General features: G+C 46.1%; 1 protein-coding gene and 1 long non-coding RNA gene across 3 annotated transcripts in view; one reads left to right on the top strand and one right to left on the bottom strand.

Annotated features, from left to right (window-relative positions):
* Nucleotides 1-554: 554 nt before the first annotated feature.
* Nucleotides 555-19,185, bottom strand: part of LOC306917427 — a 100,174-nt gene continuing 81,543 nt past the window's right edge. The window contains exon 4 of one of the 2 annotated variants that reach the window (XR_013789169.1): nucleotides 555-599. This is a non-coding gene — a long non-coding RNA (uncharacterized lncRNA). Of the gene's footprint in view, nucleotides 600-18,025; nucleotides 18,183-19,185 lie in introns of those variants that run through there. The other variant, XR_013789170.1, reaches the window with a different exon arrangement.
* LOC306917141 (mitochondrial pyruvate carrier 1-like) lies at nucleotides 12,061-12,426 on the top strand (the record flags this gene model as incomplete). Its single annotated transcript, XM_079495275.1, has 1 exon — nucleotides 12,061-12,426. The coding sequence occupies one exon, from the start codon at nucleotides 12,061-12,063 to the stop codon at nucleotides 12,424-12,426; it is 366 nt and encodes a 121-aa protein (XP_079351401.1).

Raw genomic sequence — 19,185 nt, 5'->3', positions numbered from 1 at the left:
GGGGGGGGGTGGACGAGCCGAAATCATTTCGGCAATACAGCGCCGAAACAGAGGTAAAATAGGAGTATGAATCGGCCCTAAGGCTCCATTTGGTTTCGCTCTCAAGAGTTAAAGCTCTAAAAGGGTCCATTTGGTTACAAACTCTAAACCAATTAGCTGGGGACCACCTGGGACCCCCTCAAGGACCACTGGTGGTCACCGGACCACTGGTTGAAAACCACTGTTCTATATTTATAAACCATTTCATCTTGAAAACCTTAAAGTGGTAACACTTATGGTGCAGTTCATATTTTTTGGTGCACGTGTGATTTTGTTAGCCTGCATGGTTAACCACTCCCCCTTGAAATCCCATTGCATTTGAATGAGATGTTTTCAAGGCTGAGTGGTTAACCAGGCTATGGTTTTGTGAGCCCCTATTTATTCCCTCCTATTTATTTGCTCTGGCCTGGCTGCAGCAGCGGTCACACTGACTGACACCTGAATGAAACACAGCAACAACAATTAATGTTATTACCTTCAGCTGTGTTTACCTGTCAAAACGTCTGCTGTGAAAAGAAAAGGCTGCATTGCTCCACTGCAGGGGCTCACATTAGAAGATGCTGAGAGAGAGAGAGAGAGAGAGAGAGAGAGAGAGAGAGAGAGAGAGAGAGATTTTTTTAATGCATTTCTTCAACATGCAAGCTTTGCACGGAAGTTGCAAAAATAGCCGATGCAGTTGTTGCTATTTTTATCTCCACCAAGCTGAAGAGGTGGCGGAGACAGTTTTTAGTTTTTTTTCTTGCCCCTGTCTGTGTGTGTGTGAGCAGCTATTATCCGTCACTGCCGCTCCCACACCCCCCCCCCCCCCATGTTAGTGTTAGGTGGGTGTGATAGCAGTAAGCGAAACGTCTGGAAATGTAAAGTTAATTGAGCAAAAGGTGGAGAGTGGGTTTGGCATCCCGGAGAGAGAAAAACAAATCTTCTTCATTGGTCAGTGACAGTTCTCTCTCTTTCTCTGCGTGTGCGTGTGTGTGCACACGTGCGTGCGTGTGGTTGGCTGGAGTCATGCTCCAGCACCCTTTCAAAGGAGGTACCCCTCTCTTTCTCTCTCTCTCTATCTCAATAACACAACAATGTGAAAATACTCTGTTACAAATAAAGAGCATATATTCCAAAATGTACTTCAGGGATGACTTTCTTCATGTACATTTTTGTAATAAGACAAATCTACAAAGTAATCGTAGTAACTTACAATGTCAAAGTAGGCTGTACTTGAAACATACAGTATGTAAGCAAAAAAAGTAGCATTAGCAGAGTAGTCAATACTTAGTTTTTATAGTTACTTTCCACCACTGCATTTCTCCCCCTTTATTCCCTGTCCTTTATCTCCCACACAGACATCCACATATCTATCTGTCTGTCTGTATTTATCCAATTATCTCTCTCCCCCCTCTCTCTCGTCTCTCCCCCTCTGCAGCCAAGGTGAGTTCAGCCCTTCACAGCCCAGCGGGCTGCTAACATTTCCTGCCTATTAGGATGGCTAGCGACACGCACGCTAGCGACACGCACGCGCATGCGCACGCACACGCACACGCACACACACACACACACACACACACACACACACACACACACACACACACACACACACACAAGAACTTCGAAACTGCACCCACTCACATAGACGCATCCGATCCAGCACGTAAATGCACATAGACATACACGTATTTCCTATGCACACACTGACACTTTCACATCATACCCACCCATGCACATTGTGCACATTCCGCGCACGCACGCACACACACACACACACAGCAAGAACAATGTGTGTGACCCAGTGGAGGTTTTATGGTACACGGCTCTCATCCTGCCACATGTCTTTCTCCATTCCGGTTAACGCCACCAAGATCAGAGGCTCCCTGACAGCCTCTGGGCGTGTGCATGTGTGTGTGTGTGTGTTCGCGTCTACGTGCATGTGTGTTTGTCCTAGTATTAGGCTACTATTCTATACTTGTGAGGTTGGCCCACACAAGTATAGTAGATTTAAGAAATACATTGTTGAGGACAATTTTCCTGGTCCTCACCAGAGCATATTTTTACAGTTATCATGCTTACAAGTAAAAGATAGTTCGGCCTGGGCCATGGCTCAGTGGTCCAGGCACCTTGGCTGGTAATCCAGTCTGGCAGTGTGCCGCGGGTTCGACTCCCGATCCCGACGCCCTTTACTGCATGTCTTCCCCCCCATCTCTCTCCCCATTTCCTGTCAGCCTACTGTCTGTCCCTCCATCTATTATACAATTGAAAACATGTACGCAACCCAATACCCAAAGACACCAGCTACTACGCCACTGACACGCTGGGTGCCGAAGCCGAAGCAGGAGCAACACACACTGCAACAACACACTAACACGTCACAGACTTACCCTCCGCGTCGATCCACGGCTATCTCCTCATGTCGCGCCGCACGCCCACACTCAACACCACCCGCGTAAAAATTGTCATTGCACTGCCACTAAAGCCGGCTCCCGTCCAGACTCACAAACAATATCAATATCAATAATAAACACAAACACGCCACAAGCACCGACACCCCCGCCTAATTTGTTGCCACGTCTATGAAAACAAGCACAGAAAAAATGCCATTCAACACGCTACTTACACACACTACCACTCGCTTACAATACGCGGACCTGGCAACACTACATTCCCTCTCCCATTTGCTCAAAGCCCACCACGTGACCCACACACATACCCAGAGCCTTAGAAAAGACATGGCTCTGCAGTCTGCACATACCAAAAGAAGAAGAAGAATTACACACCGCACACACTGACTCTAACTTGGACAGTTCAAATCATGCAAACACGACCGCGTCGACACCTGCCGTGCTACAAGCGGGACGACCCGAGGCGCATATATGGATACGAACAACAAACAACACCAAACGCACGCGCTGCAACAACAAACAGCTACGTACAGTGTGTGTGTGTGTGCGCGCGCGGGGGGGGAATTTGGATCGCCGCGCGATGCAGCGCAAATTGCACTACACTACACAGGGCTCGACAGTGCAACTACGTACTCGCATTTGCGACATAAAATATCACCGTGCAAGTTGTACAATTCACTTTGTAGCACCGGTGCGACTACAGAATCCGATCTTTAAAGCTAAAAGTTGCGCAGTTTACATCCAAAACAATGTGTCACTCTCTCGGTTCTGCACCGCTGCTGGAGAAGTATAGCACTGTCGAAGGCAGCGCAACTAATCCCCCCCCCCCCCCACCCCACCCCAGCGAGGGAGGAGAGAGAAGAGAGCGAGAGAGAGAGAGTGGCAGTGGCAGCCAGCAGCGACGTAAGATGAGCCTGTGCATTTCACGCTTTTCACCCTATATAACTTGAACGCATAGGCAATCAAGTCACGACCATTAATTAATGACAGCTGTGTAGGGGTGACGATTGCGTGATGCTTATATGTACAGGATTCTATAGGTCACCACTTTTGGTGTGACACACACACGGCTCCTGTCTCTGTTTACAATGCGTTGTCAAGATTTTGGAGAAGACTGATAGTTCATCCTTTAGTAATTAGGCTGTGGAAGTATTCACACTAGGCTACTTTTGGATTTATTGGGATTGGCAATTTGGGGAAAGGAGGAGGAGGAGGTGATCAAGCTCCACAAGACCACATTGGTGGCTCAAGGCTGCATTTCTTTTCCTTTTTTTTCCTCTCGAGGGTGCATGGGATGATGTGACCCCCTCCAGCAGGCTAGGGAGCCCCGCTCAGGTTAGCGGAAAATGACCGCGGGGTGCGGGTTGCCAGGTTTTTTTATAAGTAAATTATTCAAAACAAAACAAATTAAATTACAAAACATATATATATAATAATATATTTGAATTTACGTCATATTTTGCGGAATTTTGACCTAATTTCTCTGTTCATTGTCAATGGCAAATATTGAGACGTGTGGGGACTAAAGCTGTATATAGGATAGGAGGGCCCTCAAACACATTATTTCATAACTTTTCATCGTGCTCCTAAAATAATTTGCGTGCTACTTGGAAAAATGCTAAGCGTCGAGCCCTGCTCACACACACTACAACACGCTTAAAACTCGCGGACCTGGCAACACTGCATCCTTCTTTCCCATTGGCTACTGTTGCTAATTTGTTGCCACGTCTATGAAAACAAGCACAGAAAAAATCTACACCTGGCGTGGAACAAACGGGACGAACCGAGGCGCATATATGGATAAGAACAACACCAACAACACTACACGCACACGCGCTGCAACACAAAACAGCTGCATACAACGCGTGTCACTGTGGACTTCTGTATCTGTGTACTTCTGTATCGCAACGCGGGGCAACGCAACTCTGGGATGAGCGGGCCGAAGGCCTGCGAAATTCTAGTAAAATATATAAAATAAAGGCGAAAGCCACAAAAAAAAACATTAAAAAAAAAAAATAACTTAGGCTGGCGTTAAGGTTAGGCATTTAAATGCTGGGTTTTTAGGGCTGGATCGAGGGATGGAGTCATGCGAAGTCACGCACCAGTGTTGCAAAGAGCCAAAACACCAGAGCTACAAGCTCACAAGCTCATAGCACAACACATTGTGAGCTTGTATAGATCGCCTATGTTCGGTGAGTGCACACTGCACACCGAAACTCACTAAAAGTGTAACTCAGGTTTTATGGGTAGGATTAAAAATGGCACACAAAAAAGGTAAACATGGTAATTGTCACGCTAACACATTAGTATAGTAATACAGGTGTGTGTGTGTGTGTGTGTGTGTGTGTGTGTGTGTGTGTGTGTGTGTGTGTGTGTGTGTGTGTGTGTGTGTGTGCATGCGTCATTACGATCCTGTCAACAGAGTGTGAAACTGTATTTGTTGGGCTCCATGTTTATTTCACACACATTTTGGTTCAGTGGTTAAAAGCCTCTTTAAATTACCGGTACTTTTATTTTTGCTTTGTTTTGAAAACACAGAGATGAAAATAAACTTGGGAAGTCCCAATTAGAGTGCAGGATCTGAGCTTATAATTTAAACGAGGCAGCTAGAGCTTCTCTGCCAGAAGGTTCTTTCTGTGATCATCGTTATCATGTCTGTCCAAAACTAGTTATCGACAGGCACTTTCATCTCCTAATAGTCTCTATTCTCCATCTGTGTTTAGTTTGCAAGAGTTCTCAGACAATAACACAAAAATATGACTACTTGAGGCGATTTCACAAACAGTAGCCGATCTACAATGTGATGCTTTGTGAGCTTGCAAGATTGGCTATTTATGCGGTTTGTTTGTTGTTTTGTTTTGTGTTTTCCGTTTTTCACCTGTAACGACTCGTAATAGGGAGTCGAGTATTATGTTTAATGGTTGCAGAAAGAAAGCAGTGTCCATCTAAAACCAAGATGAATAAAAAAAAAACACATTCAGAGGTGCACACAATATGAACAAAAGACCCCAATGTCAGAAGCAGAACCAGGCAGGCAAACTGATGCAGTCCAATATATTTATTAACATAAAACTCACAGTAAGGTGTAGCAGGACATACACAGTAACATTGACTTATAATTAATCTGACAAGGGAACACTGAACACAGGGAGGTTTAAATAGACTAGACACACAACTACAATCAACACTGGGATTGGCTGGGAGACTAACAGGACACAGGTGGAGAAAACTAGTAATCACAAGGAGGTGAGACAAGACAGGCAAACACCACTAGGCAGAACAGGAAACACTAGGGCAACACTACATAATAAAAGTATACAAAAGTATACATCAGATATCGTGACACCCAAGGAACCCCAAATGACGCCCTGGCTGGGACTGGGTACCTTCCACATCCAATGTTGGCACTGAGGACCACAAAGTGTAGGAGGAGTGTACTGTGCGGAGGAGACAGCGGTGTGTGTGCAGAGTTAAAGGTGGTGGTGGTGAGGTGGGAGAACAGCAGGAGGAGTGCATGAAGGAGGAGGAGGAGGAGGAGGAAGAGTGTGTTTGATGGAGTGTAGAGAAAAGTATAAAAGGACATTGTGTTTGCGTGTGTGAGGGGGGAGGGGGGTTTGGCTCGCCGCTCGCCTCTCGTGCATTTACACGACCGACGCTGCTACAGCAATTATTTTCACAACAGTGAGCTGCGTGCGTGCGTGCGTGCGCATGTACGTGCACACACGCACGCACGCACGCGCACATGCAGACACAAATATTATTCAATTCAATTATTGCTGTTGTCAGAGCAGGTGCAAAATAGAAAACGGAGTTGTGCAACTCCCAAACCACACATAAATAGAAGAATTTAAATCTGAGATACTGTGAGAGACAAACTAAATTAATTCTAAAATCACAAACTGTGTGTGTGTGTGTGTGCGTGCGTGCGTGCCACTGGGTCTAGCTCTACCCGTGGGTATGCTTATGTCACACCAGACTAAGCTGAGCTGCTCAGCAGCAGTGCACGGCTGATGCCTCACAGTGTTAGTGTTTTGTGTGCGTGACATGTGCGTGCAGTGCGCGCATACGTGTGTGTGTGTGTGTGTGTGTGTGTGCGTTGAAGTACTGACAGGCTTCACGGAACAGTCCCTTTGGCCTGAGTGAGTCACTCGGCTCCTCCAAGGTTTTCCACCTGGTCACTGGAGCAAACTTCTGATAAGACCTGACACCTGTCTGCTTCGATGGCCAGCAACAGCCCTCAGCACGCACGGCACACTTTTTGGCTGCTGTCGGGCAGAGACCTTGTTGTATCTCCATATTTCAACGTTCGCATAACAGTGTCATGCAAAGGCAGCGGAAATAGCTGATCCACAAGCTCATAATGCAGCACATTGTGAGCTATACAGGCTACAAATGGAACCGGTTAAACTAGGATTTGACACTGTTGTGGTCCGTTTCCCCCCCCCTAACCACAATGGTTAGGGGGGGATGCGACATATGATGCAATGCGACATATGATAGCATGCACAGAATAGTGTTTGTGTGGTTATATATGTACTGTATACAGTAGGAGTTCTCAGTGAGCCTGATTTGGTCTTAGTTGCAAAATCTCCCATACTGTACGTTTATACTTACAGTACAGTAAATACACTTAAAGGACGATTTGGTTTGATTTCCAACTCAACAATATATACCATAATAGAACTATTTACTGTACTTAAAAGAAAAATTGACTAACCACAATAAATTGATCCAGGGACCAGTAGGGTCACCCGTCGGCACACCCATTATTTGCCAATATTTGTCACAGATAAATATTTTTAATTTTTATTAATTACACTTCATCAGGGCTACAAGGTTAATAATACTAATAATGGATTTTTATTTATAGTGCACTTTACATTTGTGAAAATCTCAAATGCATAAAATAAAAGAAGGATCCTTTATGAGGTTACAGAGACCATATAGCTATTAGCTATAGAAATCTATAAAATGTCCGGTTTTGCCGTCTGCTATATGGAGCCGGCAACCGTTTTCAATCCTCTTGTCAGGACGACATTTTCTTAAAGAGGCATCTGGCTGGAAGCATGCGTGGCGTACCAAGAGTCTGGTGCGTTGCCAGTCTCTCTTATCACCCACGACAGGCTAGGGCGCTTTTTTGGCACTCGGCTTGAAGGGGGGCTTTCGATGGATAAGATACTGAAACCCATGCTACTCCCTGGGGCCAAACGTTGGGCCTGGCCATGATTAACCCTATACTGGTTTCATGCATGAATCCTACGTGTGTGTGCGTGCGTGCGTGCGTGCGTGCGTGCCGGAGTTAGTTGGGGTCGGGGGGGGTTCACATGCGGCCTAACGCATACGAACCTCAAACACTTCCTGGTGAAGCCCCACAACGCATCGATCAATCAAGGAGTGAGTTGGCGTCTGCAGCGCGTCAGGGTTACAGCGGAGTTACATCGGAGTTCCCCCGCGCTTTCCTCTCCCACATCCCTCCGCGGTTGCCAGCTAGGAGAGATCAATCAAGGCCCCGCCGCGTCGCATCGCTTCGGAAAGGGAAGGGGAAGTTGTGACCCTGCGGGAGGATGACAGTAAGCCGAGCGGACAGGTTCCAGCCTGACTCCACGTACTCTCCAGGTGAGGTGTGTGTGTGTGTGTGTGTGTGTGTGTGACTGTGTGTGTGTGTGTGTGTATGTGTGTGTGTGTGTGTCAGGTATTGGAGTGGGACTTCTGTGTGCATGTGGCATGTGCACACCTGCATGGGAGTGATAGATAGAGTGCGGGGGCTGGTTATGGGTGTGTGTCCGTGAGTACTTTCCTGTATACGGCTGGACGATTGGCTGGCTGTGTTTAGGTGTGTGCAGAGCCATAGAGTATTAGACAGAGTTACGCAAACTCCGTTCACTTCATGGGGCTTCAGTCCAATGGCGCCGATCTTCTACATAGACCTCTATTGGTTTGTCCCTATTTGAAGGCTTCAAATGGGGACAACCGGAAGTTTACGGAATGCATTGGAGTCTATGGGGCTCGCGCGAGTACATGAACCACGTGACCGTGCTGTTTTCTGCCCCCTCAATATCGCAACTCTCTTTATTAGATGGGTTTGTGCAACAGCATGGTGTAGTTAAGTATAAGGACCGGTGTGCATGTTATGTTTCTCTAAAATGAAATAACGATTATGATTCGATACATTATTATAATAACAATACCAGCCATACCCCGGGGATACACGACACAAACCAATTCAGGATTTGAGCAATTTTAGACTATGTGACAACCAGGTGACCAGTCTGGTGACCACCGGAGAGACGGGTGAGACAGTGAGGAGAAAGCCCAAAAACCTTCGGTGAGGCCTTTAGGAAGGCCATTCGAGCCGCAAGTGGAGCCTGCAGTACTACCGTTGCCCAGAGGTGGAGCCTGCAGAACCATTGCATCTCAAGAATCCACCACTCCTGAATGAAGTGTCTGGTGCTGGGAGTCTGGTGCAACGCACAGGTCCTAGCTGTACTCCTGGTGAGAGCAGGAGTGGACCTGGTGAGACGTAGGAGGGGCCCGGACTGGAGTCAACCCACAGAGCCTAGTCCCTCCATATGCCAGAATAGAACCTCTCAGTCCCGTCATAGTAGTTCCGGAGTGGTTCCAACGGATTGTGTGGCCCTGGTCTTTCCCTAGTGGGTCTGATCGAGGGTAGCTACTGGGACGTAAGTCGGGACTTGATCACCCCGGCTGGGTCACCCGAGTGAGGGGTATGATGTTCGTGAGACCCGAAACCCTGATGACCTTGGGATACATCACTGAGGATACGTCCCAGTTGCATCCATGCGATGTATTTTCGTTTTGTTTCGTTCTACATTTAACAAACTTTTTTTCAAAAGTAATTTTCAAAGACAAGGTGCTTTGCAAGTTTACGGACCACAGTCCCCGATGGAAGCCGTCTTCTCTGCGAGACGTGACAGATGTCAGCGTGGAGAGGTGCTTCTCCTCTCTGGGAGACAAAGACCTTCGCCTCTGAACACCAAACACCACATCCCTGTGGCCACGGCCGTCACCGCAATACCTTCTGAAAAGAGCTCTTTTTCGTATTTTAAGTAGATATGGTGCTATACAAAATGTGAAGGTTATAATGAATTGCATTTTTATAGTGCTTTTCCAAGTGCTCAAAGCGTTTTACAATGGTTCATTCATTCACACATTGGGAGGTGAAGCGGCGAACAGCCAGCATCCTCACTTCCCACATTCACACACTAATGGTGGCGAGCTCACACTGACTGACTCATTGGAGGCAAATAGGCAATGTAGGGTTCAGTGTCTTGCACAAGGACACTTCGAAGGACATGTGGACAGGAGGAGCCGGGATTCGAACCGCCGACCCAGCGATCATTGGACGACCTGCTCTACCTCCTGAGCCACAGCCGCCCTAAAATTCACATGAACCTGTCTACGACGCATCAACCGGCCAAGAGCAACATCTGTCACAGTTAGAATATTCATGAGTAAAGAATTCCCATGAAACTGATGAGCATCTGTGAAGGACATCACAAATGCCAGTGACGAGGACATGTTAACACAATAGCATGGGAGAGCGAGCAGCTTACTTCAGACATAATGTACTGACGTGAGAACAGCCGCTGTTTGCAGATCTCCATGGTCCCTAACCGCACACCCAGTGGCTGTAATGTTTAAATATTCGAGCAGGACATCATCTCCTGTTCATATATTCTATCATCATGGACATGGTCAGTGTTGACTACGTGGAAACTAAATGAAAACTAAGCTATGATGACTAAAACTAAGACTAAATATATTGACAATTTCGTCAACAAATAAAAACTAGACTAAAATGTTAGGAAGGGACTAGTGGACAAGAGACCCAGTATAAGTCATTATACACTTGGTTGCATGCTGAAAATAGCCGATCTACAAGCTCACAACGCGTCGCGGTGTGTGCTTGTAGATCTGCTATTTTCAGCAAGTGTAAAATCATCATTAGGAAGGCATCAAGACCCGCCAAAACACATTTTAGTCGACTAAATCAGCCGTAGATTAAAACTAGACTAACACTAAGACATTCCTGGTGACTAAAATGTGACTAAAACTAAAGGAAAACTATTCAAAAGACTATGACTAAAACTAAAATAAAAAATTGCTGCCAAAAACATCACTGATCATATGGTCAAATGTCATGTCATCAATAAAAATAGCACATTGTAGTTTCTTAAAAAACTGTGTGACTCTGCCTCGGATTGAGATTAGCTGTTTTTTGTGTGTCGGTTGTCTAATGTAGTCCTGGGCGCTACACTCCCCCTGCCAACCCGGGGGGAGAAATGGACTGACCTGCATGCTTCCTTCAATACATGCAGAGTCCAAGCCGCTTCTTTTCATCTGACATGTGGGAGTTTTCCCCGGTTGGACGTAGCGCATGGAGGGGAACACGTTATTCCTTTCCCCTCCATCAGGCGCCCTGGCTAGCCAGGGGGAGGCAGTATAGAGGGTATGCGCATGCTTAAAGTGAATGGCACATCGAGTGGCAAAGCGAGTGGCAAAGCAACATGCAAAGTGAGTTTAACATTGTTTAACGTTGTTTAATGCAATCAGATAGGACTTTTCTGTTTGGATATATGGGCTATCAAGGCCAGCAAGTAGTTTTTTGCCACTTGGTAGGCATTCCTGCATAACTTCCGGGTTTGATGATGATGTCACGCGCATACTCTCTATTGAGACCAGGATTACTGCATGTTTTTGTAAGGGTAACCTAGGACACGGGGAGAACAAACTCCACACAGAAAGGCCCTTTCGCCAACCCCACCTAGGGTATATGCGGACACTAATGACGCAGAGGAGAGAACACTTCAAAAGCTGCATTTGAAGGCTGATTACATCACAGCAGCGTGCCGAGACCTTTTCTGTAAGCTCCTTCAAGAGCACCCTTCAAATGCGGTCTACTTTCCCCCAATTTGAAGGCTGCATGTAATGCACCCTTCAGACTACTTTAGCCTGCACTTCCTAGAACACTTTTCACATCAACCAAAGGAGCAGCTATAATGGTGGAGGAAAAACACTCACAGCTGTAAATTAGAAGTTTTGATTACTGTGCTATATATACAATGGGACACAACTACAGTAGTACTGAATTAAGTTTGATGGCAAACATGATCTCACTGCTTTATCGTCATTGTCTGTGAACATTTTGTACATCCAAAACAGTTACTTTTTAGAACATGAAAGGAAAAAATCACACCTGTGTGAAGTGAGCGATGCCTTTTATCGTCTGATGATGATGCAGCGTGTGTGTGCGTGCGTGCGTGTGTGTGTGGGCGGGAACCCCTTTTGGTGTTTTAAACATTGTTATAATTTAGCCATTGAAAAATTGCAGATCTACAAGCTCATCCAAATGAGCGATCCAAATATGGATGTATTCCATTGCAGGCCAGGGACCCAAATATGGACATCTACACATCAGCAAGAAATGTATAAAAGGAACGGATCTAACCCTCACAACACAGCAGAGACAAAGACATAAACGTCTGAGAAGATACATACTCACACATGCCAACAGTCTCAAGTGTTTCACACAATAGTGTTCTAAGCCAACGCGATCGCTGCCACGGATATTCATCTCAACTCACTACGTTGTTCAACAGCCTATATATAAAACATGGCGGGGACTCTCGCGCGGAGAGCCGTCGATCACCTGAAGAGCAAAACATTCAGGGAGTATTTGACGAGCACACATTTCTGGGGTCCGGTAGCCAACTGGGGTCTTCCCGTGGCAGCCTTGGCCGACATGAAGAAGAGCCCCGAAATCATCAGTGGCAGAATGACCTTTGCCCTGAGCGCTTATTCGCTGCTCTTCATGCGCTTTGCCTACATGGTGCAGCCCCGCAATTGGCTGTTGTTTGCCTGCCATCTCACCAATGAGGCGGCACAGCTCACGCAGGGGAGTCGGCTAATCAGATACAACATGGAGAAGAGGATGGCAGCGGGGGCTCCTGCGGCGTCCATCCCCAACATAGACACCTAAACAAGTGCACCTAAACACATTGCGTGATCATCTTCAATGCTGGCTGTCGGCATCGGGTCTGCGGAACCCCCCCAGCGGTCCTTGAGGAGAGTTACGTATATCTCTAACTCTGACGGTGTGCACCTAGCCTGGCTAATAAGCCAGACCGAATCAGCCGTTGGCAAAAAGAATTGCCTGCCGGCGGATTACGGTCTGGAGAGGCTCAATTGTACGCCCATTTCCTACACCAGAGAACTGGTGTGGCCAATCGGGACACGGTATGCAATATGGGCGGGCTTTGGTACAGTGACGTTCAATGCTTGAGACCTTTGACTGACAGTAGCTCTGACCAATTGCGTCAAAGAGAAAATGTTTGAACCAGCCCCCCGGGAAACAAGATCCATACACAGCATCTCCAGACTCAAATACCACACGACAGTGTGATTTGAGTCTGGCTTATTAGCCAGGCTAGTGTGCACCCTCAGAGTTAAGGATTGGCCTACAGTGTAGACCGGCCCCAGAGATACACAAAATCTAATGAAATGGGGCTCTGCCCACAGCGCTTTAATGCATATTTAACTGGGGGTCCTTTGAAATTAAAAGAGGTTGAGCGGAAAATCTGCGGTCTAGTGGGTAGAGGGGAAGCTGTCTGATAGTCATCGCTTGGCTTCACTGGCCCTCCCAGTAATGAGTGTTGAAGTGTCCCTGATTTAACTTTTAAATGACCTGTCCGTCCCCCCCGGGGCACTCATCATGACCGTCTGAGCAGCCATCTGCTAGGTGAAACTTAAACAGCACAGCAACATCCCTGCATCTCTGACGTCATGTCATCTATGACATAATTAATAGGCTAACAAGGTTTCACTCTGATCTCATTTCTAATCTCTATTCCATTACTGAAAATATATATAACCCTAACCCAAGTGTCTAATTGGCCTGTATTCAGGGGATGTTTGACAGGTGCCGACCTATCAGCAGGGAGTGTTGGGTGGAAGGAGTACAGTATACTGTAGGTCGAAGGCTCTGTGAACTCTCAATGGGGGCTCCTCACTGGCAGTGGAGTCAGTCAGTAGGATAAAACAGCAGTGACCACAAACAAATGTGTATCAACATGTCACAAGTTTGTAAATCTGCTATTTTGTTGGCGAGTGATCCCCCGAAATAGGGAATATTGGGGTCAATGGTATTGGTAAGAAGGGAAGGAGTGGGAAAGGAAAATGACTGGAATAATCCTACTATAAATGCGCCACGTCTGCGTGCGTGTGTACGGTTGTAATGCACGTAACTCGAGAACCGTTTTCCCCAACGACTTCACATTCGACACACACGTTCCACACCCCCACAGGGAGTGCAGTGCCCGGTATTGAGTCGGTCGTACCCACGGTTCTCCAGAACCACCACAAAAGGCTCTGCTCAGGCTCTGCCAGTGGGCCTAATCAGCCTAAGTCCCCTCACCTGTGCAATTCCCAGCCTCTGCCTCAGCCACACCTGCAAATTGATTACTTAACTAGTACACTTTTCACAGTCGGTATGCACTCTTCAGGCACAGGCAGACAGATACAGAGATCTCCATATACAGTACTAGAATTTCGCGGGCCTTCGGCCCGCTCATCCCAGAGTTGCGTTGCCCCGCGTTGCGATACAGAAGTCCACAGATACAGAAGTCCACAGTGACACGCGTTTTATGCAGCTGTTTTGTGTTGCAGCGCGTGCGCGCGCGCGCGCGCGCGTGTAGTGTTGTTGTTCTTATCCATATATGCGCCTCGGTTCGTCCCGTTTGTTCCACGCCAGGTGTCGATGCAGTCGTTTGCGCAATTTGCGTGTTTGCATTATTTTAAGTGTGTAGGCATACCATATTCTGAATGAGCAAAAAGAGGACACATGCGCGCGTGCATGTGGATGTGGACATGCGCGTGCACGTCGTGCATGTGCATGTGTCGTGCGTGGGCGGTTCTGTTAAATTCAGATGTCAAAATAATCTGTAGCCTAACATTAAATTGATCAAATATGCTCTATATTAGTTATGTATTTTTTGAAAGCAGTGGCTCTCAAAGGTGTGATCCAGGGACCCTCATGGTTCCTTGAGGGGGTTCCAAATGGACCCATTATAGGTCTGTAACTCTGAGAGTGTACAAATGGAACCAAGTGGACCCTACAGGTGTGTAACTCTGAGAGTGTACAAATGGACTGTTTTATAACTTTTAACTCTGATACTGTACAAATGGAATCAAATGGGACTCTTATGGGTCCATTTGGTTTTACTGTCAGAGTTATGGGGGTCCTTGAAATTAAAAAGGTTGAGAACCTGTAAGCAATGGCGTATGTCTTGTAAAAAGAGAGACCAGCCTATTCTCCAAACCATCATATGTTATGCTTTGCTAGGTTGTACAAAATAATATTGGGTCAGTGTAATTTGCAGGAGTCACCGCGCGCACAGCTGCCTTGTCTGTGTTGACATGACATGGGCTTGCTGGACAGAACTTTTATTTGTGACAGACACATAGTTGCTTTGCAGACAATACAATCTGCTTCTCATTGGTCAGTCACAAAGCTAAGAAAACAATGTGAGAGAAAAGGTAAGGACTGGAAAGCGCTGTCTTTGTCTATCTCTCTTCCTACGTGAAGACGTGTGTGCTCTGTCTCTCTCTCGCTCTCTTCTCTCTCCTCCCTCTCTGGGGTGTGTGTGTGTGTGTGTGGGGGGGGGGGGGGAGTAGTTGCGCTGCCTTCGACAGTGCTATACTTCTCCAGCAGCGGTGCAGAACCGAGAGAGTGACACATTGTTGTGGATGTAAACGGCGCAACTTGTAGCTGTAAAGAAGTTTGGATTGTGTAGTCGCAGCGGTGCTACAAAGTGAATGTTACAACTCGCACGGTGATATTGTAAGTCGCAAATGCGAGTACGTAGTGGCACTGTCGAGCCCTGTGTAGTGTAGTGCCATTGTCGCGGCATCGCGAGGCGATCCAAATTCCCCCCCCGCGCACGCACGCACGCACGCACACACACACTGTACGTAGCTGTTTGTTGTTGCAGCGCGCGCGTGTGCGTGTAGTGTTGTTGTTGGTATCCATATATGCGCCTGGGTTTGTCCCGCTTGTACCACGCCAGGTGTCGACGCGGTCGTGTTAGCATTATGGTAAGTGTCCAAGTTAGAATCAGAGTGTGCGCTGTGTAGTTCTTCTTCTTCTACTTGGTTTTGGTATGTGTGTGTGTGGGTCACGTGGTGGGCTGTGAGCAAATGGGAGAGGGAATGTAGTGTTGCCAGGTCCGCGTATTGTAAGCGAGTGGTAGTGTGTGTAAGTAGCGTGTTGAATGGCATTTTTTCTGTGCTTGTTGTCATAGACGTGGCAACAAATTAGGCGGGGGTGTCGGTGCTTGTGGCGTGTTTGTGTTTATTATTGATATTGATATTGTTTGCGCGTGTGGACGGGAGGCGGCTTTAGTGGCAGTGCAATGACAATTTTTAGGCGGCTGGTGTTGAGTGTGGGCGTGCGGCGCGACATGAGGAGATAGGGAACGAAAGACGCGGAGGGTAAGTCTGTGACGTGTTAGTGTGTTGTTGCAGTGTGTGTTGCAGCGTGTTGCAGCGTGTCAGTGACGTAGTAGCTGGTGACTTTATTTTCCTGGTTTGGGCACACCTTTTGGGCACACCTTTTCAAATGTATAATAGATGGGCACAAAAGGGACACAGACAGATAGTTAAAACGGGAGCTATGACAAGTTGACAACGGGTATTATTAGGTTCCCAAGTTAACGTTCTCAAGTAGGCCGGTGGCCGACAGGCACGTACAGGTCTAGTCTTTAGTTGTGCCCAAGTGACGTAAATGAGCTAACAGAGAAGAACAGTTTTCTCTCCCTATATACAGTAGCCCACAAACAAACATAAAGACTTGACTTGCACAATTCTTAGACTAATACTCAGAAGAAAAGTCAGAGGCAGACAGGCAGGCAGATGAAGGTTTCGGAGTCCAGATTTATTTGCACAGAGTACAAAACAGCAGATCAACACCATGGACCAGCCGTCCTTCAGCCTCACGGCTTCAGGAGACTAACGCACATACAGATAGTCCTGACAGTTTATAAAGAAGCCGAATACACATGGAATGGCTCAAACAGACCCCTGGCTAGTTGCTGCTATCAGCGAGCCAGATCTATTTAGCATACGGCCCCCTGCAGCTGCCCCAACTGGTGTTTGTCAGAGCAGAAGTTAAATCTCTCATTTTTAGGAGAGACAACTAAATGTTATATTTTAGTTATTTTAGTTCCATAATACACCACAAAAAGCAAATACATTTCATGACCTCTCGCTCTCAAACTACAGTAAAGCGTGGCTGCTGCCAACACTTGGCCAGAGCCGTAGAAGAGCGGGGTGCTATGGGCTATAGTTCCAAACATTGGAACTATGCCATTGAGATAGAATGAGCACTTCCGCATTCCATTGTTACAATGGGAGTCAACACTAGTGTTGTCACTCTCATACAGGGTTGTTTTCGCCGACTAAAACTAAGACGAAAAATGTTCGTCGACTACCTTTTTCACTGACGAAAACTAAATGAAAACTAAGCTATGATGACTAAAACTAAGACTAAATATATTGACAATTTATTTTCAGCAAGTGTAAAATCAGTCATTATGGCGGCATCAAGGCCCGCCAAAATACATTTTAGTCGACTAAATCAACTGTAGATTTAGTAGACTAAAATCTTATGACATTTAGCCAACTAAAACTAGACCAACACAAACATTCCAGGTGAAAAATGTGACTAAAAGTAAATTAAAACTATTCAAGAGACTATGACTAAAACTAAAATCTAAATGTGCTGCCAAAAACAACACTGCTCTCGTACTAGATCACGCTGACTTGGGCTATGGACCAGAACTAGCCAATCAGGCACAAGCTGTCCATCCAGCTCTCTACACCACTAACCAATTGCACCGTTATGATTATTATTTTCATTTAACCTTTATTTAACCAGTAACAACACATTGAGACGACGGAGTCTCTTTTGCAAGTGTGAACTGGCCAAGAGGCAGAATACATAATTACACTTCAATGCTACATCGTACATGTCAAATTTACACAACAGCCAAATAATACATCCATGAAATACCTCCAGAAACCTATACAAAGTATACAACAAATCTCCAACAATGGTACACTAACAATGACCAGGCGCAAGACATTTCCGAGTAAATACACAATGTACATTTGAATACACACTGTACATTAAACAGAAAGAAATAATATATATGGGCCTGTGCAAAGGCCAGTACACATCCGAACATCAGGGACAAATTAGCCATTGGGCCAGTGGCCCAGGGGCCCTTGGCTCTCAGTACAGTGCAGTACTGGGTTTGACACCCCAAAAAGGGTGTCTGGGGCCCTTCATTGGCCATTGATTTAGTTAAATTTAGGTAAAAAAATTTGATAAAAACACGAAAATGTCGGGCGCACGCGTGCTATGGGGGCCCTGCAAGAATTACCGGCCCAGGGGCCCTGGTGGGGGTTCATCGGTCCCTGCCGAACATGTGCAGTTGTTGGACTGCATGTGCCTCCAAGATGATCCTTTTGAAACTTCTCAAAAGGAACTTTCAAGGCCAATTTTAGTCTGAGCTGCAGCAGCATTCCACGACCAGGGGCCAAAGATTTGAAGGCTGGCAGCTATACACACCGTAGCCAGGCATGGCTCCCGTACCGCTATAGCTACTGGTCACTCAGTCGTGCGGAATTGCCAACCCCTCAGAGTATGCCAAACCACCCAGTATAAGGCATTTATGCCTGACGTCAAAATAAATAAAAAAGTCTTCTGAAAGAATATATAATCAAAGATTTGTGCCGTATTTTCACGATTTCTCAAAAATAGCAGACCTACAAGCTCGTAGCGCGGCACTCGGTGCCGCGCTATGAGCTTGTAGATCTGCTATTTTTCAATAGCTAAAGTATAACATAATGCTTAGTTAGAACACCACAAGGGGTTCCCGTCTAGAATGGGATAAGGCTGGGTGGTTTGGAAAGCTATCTTCCGCCACTAAATAATAATTGGCAGAAGCCTTGGAAGAACAAATAGATATAGAACACGGATATTTCAGCCAGGCTTTTTGAGAAACACAGCTTTCGTTATAGCTAACAAAATGTTATTATTTACCGTAATCTGCATGTTACCCAGGGGGCAAACCACCCTTTTTTTAGGAAACCTGCATTTGTCATAACATACAAAGTTGTCCACCAGAAATAATATCTATGACCCCATAGGATCACAACTTATATGGACAACTCGGTCAATTTTGTTGCGAAAGTCCAATATGGCCGCCCCCAATATTAGCCCCTATTAGTTATAATGGGGGGTGAATAGGGCAAAACTTTAAACTGAGAGATATTTCCACGAAACTTCTCAGGTTGATCAATGATATGAATACGAACATTTTTTGTATTGCAAGTTTCCATCAAATCCAATATGGCCGCCACAATATGGCCGCCACATTATTAGCACCAAAAAAATTGGTTTTGGCTCTAACTTCTGAACCAGATAAGCTAGAAATGCAAACTTGGTGTCTATTTCATGGTTTCTGACCATGAGAGACTCAATGGAATACCTATTTTCATTATTGGGTGTCTGGACCCTTATTGTGCATATTTACAAGATGGTGGCTACCCGAAATAGTGCTTTACCATGATTTCTACCATGATTGTTGACTGTTTTGACAAACACAAGCAATATTAATCCATTGGCTAAGATTCATGGCACAGAAGGAACATATTTTCTTGAGCTTGCATATTGTCA

Source organism: Electrona antarctica (assembly GCF_951216825.1).
Source record: "Electrona antarctica genome assembly, chromosome: 24".
NCBI classification, from domain to species: Eukaryota; Metazoa; Chordata; class Actinopteri; order Myctophiformes; family Myctophidae; genus Electrona; species Electrona antarctica.
Note: the sequence above shows the minus strand (reverse complement) of the source record. Positions and strands in the feature narration are given on the sequence as shown.